The 12,330-nt window shown below is 47.7% G+C and overlaps 1 protein-coding gene across 1 annotated transcript in view; it reads left to right on the plus strand.

Moving 5' to 3' along the window:
* Positions 1-8,540: 8,540 nt before the first annotated feature.
* Positions 8,541-12,330, plus strand: part of RANBP9 (RAN binding protein 9) — a 71,290-nt gene continuing 67,500 nt past the window's right edge. The window contains exon 1 of the mRNA XM_068994097.1: positions 8,541-9,135. Within this exon, the coding sequence (XP_068850198.1) occupies positions 8,541-9,135 (595 nt within the window). The remainder of the gene's footprint in view (positions 9,136-12,330) is intronic.

Consider the following 12,330-nt stretch of genomic DNA (forward strand, 5'->3'; position numbering starts at 1 on the left):
GGTAAACTCCAGGAGTTGGTGAGGGCAGGGAGGCCTGGCATTCTGCGGTCCATGGGGGTCACAAAGAGTTGGACACGATTAAGAGACTGAACTGAACTGAACTGAGATAATCCAGGATTATCTCATTTCAAAATCCTTGATCACATTTGCAAAGACCCCCACTCCCAAGAAGGTCATGTGCACAGATTCGCAGGTGAATCTCTTGAAGGGGCGTTTTTGGGCCTGTCACAGTGTGTACGTGTGTGCAGACACAATCACACCGAGATAAAGAGAGACACGTACATTGAAAGTATCTGATCAGGGCAGAACTTGCACACTTAGGTATAAGTACTTACATACTATATTGAACACCCACAGTCTTTAGAAGCAGTCCAGAAAGTTCTTGATGTAATTCAGGTTCATAATTGTGCCCAAGCACAAAGTGCATCACATGTGTGATGAGATTAGTGTGACTTGAAAGTACACACGTGGTCACTGAGTGATTTAGCCAACACCACTCAGTGCCTTCGTGTCATGTGACTTTGGTGTTCTCTAATCATGTAGATTAGTCTCATTATATGTATTGAGTTTTATGGGGTGGCATAATACACTATGGTAGAATTAGGAGTTTGAGGATTTTGGAAAGGTCTTGGGCCTCTTAAGAATAGCCAAAGATCAATTACCTATGTGCGATTTTCAGGTGGACAGTAGCATAAAGCATATTTGAGGGACTGAGACTGTTGATAACATTAGGAGACAGACAAGTAATTCCACAGAAAACGCGACTCCTCTTTAAACAATTGATATCTCTTTCGAAATTAACTATTCTTAGGATAATTGCAGTTGAAGCAGAGAAAGACTAAAGAAGTCTTTGAAACAGTTTTTAAGATACAGATGTTCTGATATCTTTGAAATAGTATAATTTTTAAAAGCTTCACATATTGCTGGGCATATTTTTCCTTGCATGTCTTTAAAGGCAGTTAAGGAAAAAACTAGCAAAAATGCTTAAAAAATTAATTATGAGGCATAAAATGACATAGAATCATGATGAAAGACAGTGAATTGTGAAATAAATTACTTCACTAAATTACTTTCTTCTTATATTTACTGAGATTGCAAATTAGGATTTGTACCTTCTTTGAGGACCATAATGATGAAATATATATATGTGTAATACTTTGGCCACCTCATGCAAAGAGTTATCTCATTGGAAAAGACTCTAATGCTGGGAGGGATTGGGGGCAGAAAGAGAAGGGGACGACAGAGGATGAGATGGCTGGATGGCATCACGGACTCGATGGACGTGAGTCTGAGTGAACTCCGGGAGTTCGTGATGGACAGGGAGGCCTGGGGTGCTGCAATTCATGGGGTCGCAAAAAGTCGGACATGACTGAGCAACTGAACTGAACCAAACTGAATATATATAATATATATGTATGAAAAAAATATATATATACAGTAAAAAGTAAGTGTTAGTTGCTCAGTCATGTCCAACTCTTTGTGAGTCTATGGACTATAGCCTGCCAGTCCATGTAGCTTTTGTCCACGGGATTCTCCAGGCAAAAATACTGGAGTGGGTTGTCATATCCTCCTCTAGGGGAACTTCTTGACCCAGGGATCGAACTCAGGTCTCCTGCATGGCAGGTAGATGCTTTACTGCCTTAGCCATCAGGGAAGCCCATATATACATATAGTTATCTCCATGCTATACCAGATACAAAGAAACTCACATTGGAAAATTCATTTTAGTGATAATGGGTTCAGTTGGGGAATTACTTTTCCTTCTCCTGGGATATTAGAAAAATAGCCCTGGTGCTCTTTGTCTCTACTGTGGCTCTTTTCATACTCCACCCTGGAAAAACTGGCTGTGGAAGTAATGTTTTTTCCCACAAAACTTAAGGAGCTTAAGTTCTTTCTCTCTTTCCCTCTTTCTCTCTTTTTAATTTCAACATGCTGCCTGGCACTGTGTATTTCATAGAGTAGGCACTAAATAAATGATGACTGATGTACAGCCCACATGTCAGGAAATCGGTGGCTAACTCGCAGAAGGAAGGTGAGTGATAGCCTCTGTCTCTAAAGAGCTTCCTCTGTTTCTCTAACTTCTTGTTATTCAAAAGATGGTCCATGGACCAGCAGCAGTGACATTCCCCGGAAGCCTGTTAGAAATGTAGCATCTCGGATGCCGCTCAGCAAATGCCCACGTGCAGGTCTGGGAAGCCCTGTTGTTAGTCGTGGGTACTACTCCAGCCTCTCCACCTCGATTCAGTTCACTGAAGGCTTAGATTCTATATCGCCTTGTTTGTCTTTGTAATCCTTCTTCATTCTTTCCCTGACTCTGTGCCCAGAACCTAACACAGGGTTCCAAACGTAATAGGTGCTTAATAAATGCTGACTGAGCATTACTCCAAACCCCTTCCTGCAGCAGCTTCCTAGCATTGTTCTGCCATCTGCCATCCAGTTCAATGTGCCACACATTTGTGGCAGAAATATCCCGACTCTGTTCATGTATGGCATCAGGCATGTCCAGGACCCTAGGGTGAAGCACATGTCATTGGTCATAAAGTCAACTTGCTGCCTTCTGGGATTTCATTGCTAGTGGCTTGGTCTTGCCATTTAGTACTGAGGATGGTTTATAAGCGGTGTTCTCTAGAACTGGGATCACAGTCTGTAGACCAAGTTCAGCCTGCTGCCTGTTTTTTGTAAGTGAAGTTTTATTGGAACACAGCCACGTCCATTGGTTTATGTATTGTCTGTGGCTTCTTTTCATCCACAAGGGCAAAGTTGAATAGTTTCAACAGGTGCATGGAATCTAAAATACTTACTACATAACCCGTTACAGAAAAAGTTGGCCAATTCCTGGTCTGAGAAGACATAGTTGATGTGTGTGTGGCAAGTGCAGTCTCCTGGGTCACTGGAAGTTGTAACAACCCTGTAAGAGGCAGTTTTCAGACACCCTGCAAGGAAATTCCCTGCTGTCTGGTATCCATGCTGTTGTGTCAAACCCTCCCCTTAAAAGTAGGCTGGACCTAGTGACTTACTCTGAACAAACAGATTGTGGCCAAGGTAATGGATGTCATTTCTGTGATGCAGTTACCAAAGGCTGTGACTTCTGTCCCTCGGTTAGTGCTTCCTTGGCAGGCATATTTCAATGAAGCCAGCCCCATGCGGCAAAGAATAGAGGGCCAATACCCAGCAGGTAACCAAGCCCTTAGACCAACGGTCTCTAGAACAGAGTCCAATCCTGAGACAACCGTGTGAGTGAGCTTAGATCCTTCCCCATCAATCCTTCAGCCCCAGCTGGCACCATGAATCCCCATGAGCCTTCTTTTTTTTCCCCTCTGCTGCACCTCTTGGTATGTGGGATGTTAGTTCCCAGATCAGGGATAGAAGGCATGCCCCTGTGATGGAAGCTTAACCACTGGATCTCCAGAGAAGCTCCTCCACCTCCCCCTACCCCCGCCCAAAGAGCTTTCTGACCCACAGAAACTGTATGATAATAAATATTTTAAGCCACTTAGTTGGGAGATAATTTGTTCAGCAGCAATGGAAAACTAATACAGACCCTAACACCACATGACAGATGGCACAGTCTGCCATCCCATTTTCCAGGGCCTAGAAGGATACGGTCATGGACATTTACTGAAACTGGTGGGCCAGGGTCTGAACCTCTTTCTTGGTACTGGAAAATCCTTAACTGTGGATATCAGTGGTCCTGGTCCCATTAGGGCAGTGTGTTCTAACCTCTCCATGTCATGCCAAGCAAAGAAAACAAATTACAGGTGTCAGGTTCTCTATGAACTCACGTGACTGCTCATTGCCAGAAGGTGCCCCAGGCCCTAGCCACTTCAGTCCCACCCCGAGTTGAAGGTCTCAGTAACTTAGCACCTCTATAACCTGGAAATCTCTACTCATTGGTAGCCCTTGGCAGGAGGTTGCAACGTAGGTTTGGCCAACTTTGAAGCTTGAGTGAGTGATGAAAAGATTGGGGGTCAGAAAGGTGGCAGAGGGAGCATCTGATGGTGGCTGATGGAACCAGTGGTGGGGCTACTCTACTTATGTTGCCTGGCCCCTTTTGGTCTTGTTTTAGGCCTGGTTGTCTAGGCTTCTGGTTAATCCTGAGAGCCACCCAATATGCTTCCAATGAGTTCCTTCCACTTAAGACAGTCAGAATTGGCTCCTAATTGTTTACTACTGAGAACTTCAGCACACATGTGTGTATCAGTATCATAGCAATGCATGGGAAGGATTGAAAATATAGGTGTAAAATGATTGTGGACAGGTTCAAGGCTAATAGGTTTTTAACCATCTAGGTCTCTAAATGAAAGTCTCATATTTTTGTAATAAAACTTTACTTTTAATTATGGCTTCCCTGGTGGCTCAGACAGTAAAGCGTCTGCCTGCAATGCGGGAGGCCCAGGTTCGATCCCTGGGTTGGAAAGATTCCCTGGAGAAGGGGATGACAACCTCTCACTGAAGTGGGAAATGGCAACCCGTTCCAGTACTCTTGCCTGGAAAATTCCATGGACTGAGGAGCCTGGTAGGCTGCAGTCCATGGGGTGGCAAAGAGTCGGACATGACTGAGCGACTTCACTTTCACTGTAATTATGTATTATAATTGTGCATGGTAGAAGAATTTTGTGATTTTTTTCCCTCATGTCTTTCTGGTAATAATTTTGGCAAATTATTGTATAGCCTTTTTCCATTTAGAACATCAGAATCACTTTTCTGTGTCTTCATCTTTAATAATGTATATATCTACTTCAGGCTGTGCTTATGCAAGAGGCCTGGAAGGACTGGGTACGAATTGTGCCCTGTGTCCACTGACTGATTCAAGAGGAAGGCGTGCCTGTTCTCTCGCTAGTTGTCCACCTTCTTTTGGAGATTGCACTGCCCAGGGGGGATGCATTAAGAAAAATTCTTTTTAACAAATTTGCTAAATATGCTTCTGATTCCCTTGAGTGGAATCTCTTCAACTAGTCCCTTCATGTTGGGCATTTGGTTTGCTTCCATGTTTGATCTATCAGTATTTCCTGTTGAACTTTTTTAGGCCTTAATTTTTTCAACACTTCATATTTTGCTACTTGGTTCTAATTTTTTGGTGGGAATATGTCAAAAGGCATGAACACCTTTATGTCTCTTTATAAATATGATGATGCTTCCCCGGTGGCTCAGCTGGTAAAGAATCCCCCTGAAATGTGGGAGACCTGGGCTTGATCCCTGGGTTGGGAAGATCCCCTGGAGAAGGAAATGGCTTCTTGCCTGGAGAATTCTAAGGACGGAGAAGCCTGGCGGGTTGCAGTTCATGGGGTCGCAAAGAGTTGGAGACGACTCAAGCAACTAAGGACAACACATAAACATGATAAATTTGTGGCTGTCTAAAACGATGTTGCTGTTTTCGGAAACTTTCAGGGTAAGGAAGAGCCTGCTTTACAGAATCCTGAAATTTACACAACTGAAATCATTAATTTCTTGAGGCTGCCCGTTTGGTAAGTAATTAGTCACCCCTATAAAAAGCTTCCAACAAAATATCAGCTACTTTTCTTCTCTCAGTTGTCCTAGTTCAGTTCAGTTCAGTTCAGTCGCTCAGTTGTGTCCGACTCTTTGCGACCCCATGAATCGCAGCACACCAGGCCTCCCGGTCCATCACCAACTCCCGGAGTTCACTCAGACTCATGTCCATCGAGTCAGTGATGCCATCCAGCCATCTCATCCTCTGTCCTCCCCTTTTCCTCCTGCCCCCAATCCCTCCCAGCATCAGAGTCTTTTCCAATGAGTCAATTCTTTGTATGAGGTGGCCAAAGTACTGGAGTTTCAGCTTTAGCATCATTCCTTCCTAAGAAATCCCAGGGCTGATCTCCTTCAGAATGGACTGGTTGGATCTCCTTGCAGTCCAAGGGACTCTCAAGAGTCTTCTCCAACACCACAGTTCAAATGCATCAATTCTTCAGCGCTCAGCCTTCTTCACAGTCCAACTCTCACATCCATACACGACCATAGGAAAAACCATAGCCTTGACTAGATGGACCTTAGTTGGCAAAGTAATGTCTCTGCTTTTGAATATGCTATCTAGGTAGGTCATAACTTTTCTTCCAAGGAGTAGCATCTTTTAATTTCATGGCTGCAGTCACCATCTGCAGTGATTTTGGAGCCCCCCAAAATAAAGTCTGACACTGTTTCCACTGTTTCCCCATCTATTTCCCATGAAGTGATGGGACTGGATGCCATGTCCTAAGCATATGTAAAATTATAAATGGTTTCTCAGTGTACTGACAGAAGAAAATACACCTTCGTAAATAAAACCTTGGTGACTACTTTAAGTAAGTTGGATGAGACTTGGAGCTCACTTATTCTACCTTGGCTAGCCAATATTTAAATAAAGCTTGGCTTACAATTAACTCCTTACTGTAATATAAATGACAATCTTAGAACAATTTAAACACAATGACTTCATGTAATTTAAAGTGCAGTGGCTTGAAAAAAGTCATCAAGTGCTAGGTTAGAATTTTCGGGTATTTTTATTAAAGAGCAACAGGGCATCTAGTGGCTGGGTAATTGAGAGAGAAATTAGACTGAATGACTGTTAGTTCTGGCCAGCCCTTGAGGGCCTTCAATTAAGTCACCATTTACCTACCTACTCTCTCCAAGACAAATAATTCTCTATTCAGCAAGGAATGTTCTTTGCTTATTTGGCCAAACAATTACCATCATAATACCTTTGGAAGTAAACAAAACACTAGAATTTATATCGTGTAGATTACACACTGTAAAACTCGATTTTGCCAGCTAAGTAAAGGATAACTTAAGGGAAAGTGGTGAAAACAAAATAGTAACTTTGGGAGGGGTCGGAGAGCAACGCTTGACCAGTTGTGCCAATCAGTCGACCAAGCAAAGCACTGTTGGGAATTGCAGAGTAGGAAGTCCTATTTTTGACTCTGCTGACCTCAGTGCATAGTTCCTTGTTTTAAAAATGGGCATAATTCATTGCTACCTAATAAAGATGTTTGTTATGAAAATTAACGAGTCTGCAAAGTGTTTGGACGCCTCTAGAAGCCCTTCCTGGAGAAGGAAATGGCAACCCACTCCAGTATTCTTGCCTGGAGAATCCTGTGGGCCGAGGAGCCTGGTGGGCTGCAGTCCATAGGGTCGCAGAGTCGGACACGACTGAAGCGACTTAGCATGCATGCATGCATGCATTGGGGAAGGAAATGGCAAACCCACTCTAGTATTCTCGCCTGGAGAATCCCAGGGACAGAAGAGCCTGCTGGGCTGCCATCTATGGGGTCGCACAGAGTAGGACACGACTGAAGCGACTTAGCAGCAGCAGCAGCAGCAGCATAAGCCCTTTCTAAATACAACTTGTAATTTCGTGTTCCTGCTCTCCGATGACATGCCACTCTTTATTAGCACTCCTAATAAATTAGTGACACCTTCTGCCACCAGAGGTTCACTTTTAAGGCCTCATAAAATCAATTAATAAGACGCTCTCTGGTTTAAGTGGGAGACTTTCCCTTTAGAAATAGATATTAACATAACTGTGAAGGATGCGGAACAGTTGGGTCATCAAGCGGGAGGCGGCAAACAGGGCCCTGTCCGGGGGCACGAGCTCGAGCAGAACCCGGGCAAGCCCCGGACGGCTCACTCACGGACCCGATTTGGGCTCCGGGAGCCGGGGCGGTCCCGCTGGCCTCGGGGGTCCGCCGACCGGGCTCGCGGCTTTCCCAACGGGGCTCGATTGCTTTCGCCTGGATGGGAAACGGCCCGGCCGCGCCAGCGGCGACTCTACGGTGGCGGGGGAGGGGCGACGGCAACAAAAAGAAGTCAGGTAGGAGGAGAGTCTGCCAGCCGGGCGGGCGGGGCGATACGGCGAGCTCCCGGCAGAGGCGGGGACGCCAGCGGCCGCCCCGCCGGCAGCCGGCGATCCTCCTCCGACCGCGCGCGTCCCACTAGCAGCCTGGACCGGGCGGCTGGACCCGCACGGGCCCGCCCTCCGCCGCCCGCGCGGCTCCGCCCCTCTCCCGGCCCCGCCCCCTCAAGCTCCGGTCCCGCCCCCTCGCTGCACCGCCCGCGCGCTTCGTCTCGCGCTCGGGTTCTGCCCCGTCGCCCGGCCCCGCCCCGTCGCCCGGCCCCGCCCCGTCGCCCGGCCCCGCCCTCCGCGCCGCGCTCGCGCTCCGGCCCCGCCCCCTCGCAGCACCGCCCGCGCGCAGCGTCTCGCGGCGGCCCGGCCCGCCCGCAGGGAAACAGCCGCGAGAGCAGCGGCCGCGGCGGCCGGCACCGCGCTCTCATCCCCCCACCCCGCCTCGCTGCGGCCTCGGCGCCTTGTTCCGGGCCCGCGCTCCGGCTAACGTTCTCTCGGGGGCCCGGGGCCCGCCGCTGACCCACTGCCCCGGCTGCGAGCCCCCCAACCGTCGCGCTCCCTCCGTCTGGGCGCGCGGCCGGCCGCCTGCTTCCGGGGCGGGCGGACTGGGCGCCTGGTGCCGGCGGCCGCCGCCACAGCGCCCCCGGGAAGCCGAGGAGGAAGGAGAGAGGAGGCGGAGGCGGCCGCAGGCTGAGTCGCGGCCGGGATGTCCGGGCAGCCGCCGCCGCCGCCGCCGCCACAACAACAGCAGCAGCAGCAGCTCCCGCCGCCCCCGCCGGCGGCTGCGGCCCCGGTGCCCGGAGTCCTGCCGGCGCCCCCGGCCGTCAGCGCCGGCTCGTCTCCGGCCGGCTCGCCCGGCGGCGGCGGCGGCGGCGGCGCGGGCGGCGGCTTGGGGGCCGCGGCGGCCGCCCTGCTCCTGCACCCGCCGCCGCCGCCGCCGCCGCCGCCGCCCCCGGCCACCGCGGCCCCGCCGCCGCCGCCGCCGCCCCCGCCGCCGCCGCCGCCCGCTTCGGCGGCCGCCCCCGGCGGCGCGCCCCCCGCTCCCCCGGGCCTCTCCGCGGGCCCCGGCCCGGCCGGAGGCGCCCCGGCCCCGGCCCCGGCGTCAGGCGGCAGCGCCGCGGCGCCTTTCCCGCACGGGGACTCGGCCCTGAACGAGCAGGAGAAGGAGCTGCAGCGACGGCTGAAGCGCCTCTACCCTGCCGTGGACGAGCAGGAGACGCCGCTGCCGCGGTCCTGGAGCCCAAAGGACAAGTTCAGCTACATCGGCCTGTCTCAGAACAACCTGCGAGTGCATTACAAAGGTGCGGGGCGTGCGGCGTGCGCAGGGAGCCGGGGCCCGCGGCCCGCCCGCTGCTCCGGGGCCGGGCTCGGGGTCCACGGGGGGCGATCGCGGGATGGGGTGGTGAGGGTTAAGGCTCCCTGCGTGTAGAGTGGGAGCTGGTAATCCCAGGCCGGGAGCAGGACACCTCGGGGGAATCCAGGATGACAGGACGTAACTCGCTTTCTGATTGCCTTTTGAGATAAATCGTCGGGCCGAGATAGAGGAAATCTGTGGGTTCTCAGTTGGGTTTACATTGTTCTCCAGGTGGTGGTGGGTCAGGCGCTCTCCTCTTACGTGGGGGGCGGCGGGAGGAATGGGAAGAGAGGCAAGATTCTGGGGTATTAATTTCTAATCAAGGAAGAGCAGGGATGTATAGGGGGGGAGGAGTGATCCTTGGTGGGGTTTGCCACAAATTAGGCCAGAGATTGTCTAGGGGGTACGACAAAAGGACCGGCGACCGAAGTTTGTCGTCCGTGTTATCTCCATAAAAGCAACTGGAGGGTGAGAGAGGTTGAAACCTCAGGAAGACGTGTTGTCTTGGGGAAGCAGAAACGTACCACTACCGATTGGAAATGCCCTATATTTGTTGTTGGCGTTACGTAAAGTCTCGTGGAAAACAGGAATTTGTTTTTTTTTTTTAAAAAAAAACCATGGTTTTTAGTGTTTTAAATAAAATTGGCTTCTGTTTTCCACCTGCAGTTTAAAAAAAAAAGGCCTTAGGCTATTGCTCTTGTGTCCCTCCTCCCCTCACCTATGTCTCCTATGTAAAACAAAGCTTTAAGCAGATTAATTGTATATAAAATTAATTGCCATGGGAATTTTTGAAATGTAGCCCAAATTAATAGCATGCATCAAGTTTACATGTCTGGGGAGGGGGAGGGAATCAATCCATTATATCAGTCAATCTGAAAACAAATCCATTTTTTTAGGCCCCAAACCTGCTGCTTTTACATTCAAAGCAGTCTCATTTTTGATTGGCTTCAAAGGGACGGTCTTACTCAGATCCTAGTGACATGGATATAGAGGGTATAAACAACCATTGTGGTGAAATTCTTAAAAGTTTACTGGACTGAAATTTGAGAAGAACCTTGATAAATAAGTTACTATTTAATCAGAAAGGAGAATAGCCACAGAAATCTTCCAAATGATTTGGCAGCAAAGAATATGCACAAAAATAGGCCTTGTTGAATATTTCTTCCTTTTATCCATAGATCCAGAGAAGAACTTTCAATTTTAAATGCTATGGCTCTTGGTCTAAGTGACTGAAAATTTCAAAATATCAGACCTTTGTTTTTTTTATGTTAGGATATTTTGTTAATACCCTCCTCTGAAGGCTGTTACTTAATTTTGTGTTTTGTGTGAACAGTGCTCTAATGAAGGGTTCACTTCTGATCAGACCACCAGAATGCTTTTTGTTAGACTCGACAGAACTTGAAATTTTATGGTTGATAGTTAGCTTATAAAATCAGAGACAGAAGTTACAGGGTATTGTTGAACAAAGAATTCTAGCTTTCTGAATCCTGCCATCGTTTGTGATTTTAGGCATATTACCAGATGGGGCCTCAGTTTCTTCCTCTGAGTGATGAGAGAGTTGAACTAGGTGGTTGGTTGGTAAGGAAATTTCCAGCTCTGAATTTCCATGGTATCTGAGATTTGTGATTATAGTTTATTTAGCACTGTAACATGCCTTGACTAGTTTTACTAACTCCTTTGACATAAAATTGTTGATTTGGGTCAGGGAAAAGTACAGCTTATGTGAAATTGGTTGGAGTTTGGAATATTTATGACACTGCTGTCTCAATTATTTTTCCTGTTGGCCTCTTTATTACTCTGTTGTGTAATACTAAGATTCACTTTCTGGAAACCACTGTTTTGTAAACATAAACCATTATTTTTGGAAAAAAAGATTTTGCTGTTTGTCATCCTTTGCTCCCCCTTTCTCTTTCTCTCCTTTGTCTCTCCCTCCCCCCTTGTCACAAGTACAGCCCCCCCGCCATGCCCTATGATTTTAATGTGTGCATGTGTGTTTTTCCTCTTGTTTTTCTGTGTGCTTCTGAGTGGACCACGCGAGAAGTTACTGGGCATCTGAGCAAAGGAGAGGTGTCATAGGCAGTGGTAATCAAACTTCAAGGCACAAAATAACATTGAAAACTACTGTTCATAAAGTATTTTTTGCATGCTGTAAAATTTCAAAAGATTGAAGGTAATTATTTTCCAGAATGGTGAGGATTTTCCCTGCCTTTGAAAAAGAGATTTCTTTTGCTCTGAATGTATTCTGGTTTGAAGATGTAGTTCTTCTCAATAGGAATTAACTCTTTTTGGAAGCTGTGGGGTTCCTTAAGTGTTTGAGGGAATTGATGTTAAACAATGCCAGCCATGCAGACAAAGTTGATTAGATTGCAGGGGAATTGGGTGTGTTTACTCTGTTAAAATTTTTAAAAAGACTTCTTGCTTAGCAGTCATACACCAACTGTTGAAATCCTTAAACATGGCCCCTTTTATTTTTAAAATTCTTGTTAGCTTTGAATAAATACAAATATGACAAGTTAAGACTTAGTTATAATGATACATTTATTCCAGTTTAAAGCATTTTAACAAATATGACAGTAAGTTTGACTGTTCTGGATGTTTCGGTTGCAGGTTGGAGTTTTGTATTTGTGACGTTACCACAGTCTGGATACTTTGCAAAGCTTTCAGCTACATACACCAAGAGCACGTTACTGGTTTTGAATAGGGTGGTAGAGCTCTCCTTTAAGACTCGAGGAAGTGGGGGCACCTGGAGGCACAGCTCCCCCACCACAGGCAGGCCAGGAATGGAAACTCACGTTCGCAGACTCTGAGCTTACTGTTCTTCAGAGTGTATGAGACGTAATTGTCTCAACTAGATAAAATCCAGTGATCACATTTAGAACTTTCTGGAGAACAGTTGACTTTGAAGAATAGTTGATGTTGAAAGTACTCCCTCTGGGGAAAGTGCTGCCTGGAGCACACTAATGCCGTGGAAAAGTCCAGATACCCGGATTATACTGATTTAGGGCAGCTTAGAAGAAATGTGAAAGTTGGGAATGATAGGAAGAAGTAAACAGTGAGTCTCACCTTCTAATTGAAGCATTATTAACCAGTAACCAAATAGGTTGAACTTTTGGTATGCCCAGCTCCCCTCCCACTCAGTATT

This window comes from Capricornis sumatraensis, chromosome 22, assembly GCF_032405125.1.
Source record: "Capricornis sumatraensis isolate serow.1 chromosome 22, serow.2, whole genome shotgun sequence".
Lineage (NCBI taxonomy): Eukaryota > Metazoa > Chordata > Mammalia > Artiodactyla > Bovidae > Capricornis > Capricornis sumatraensis.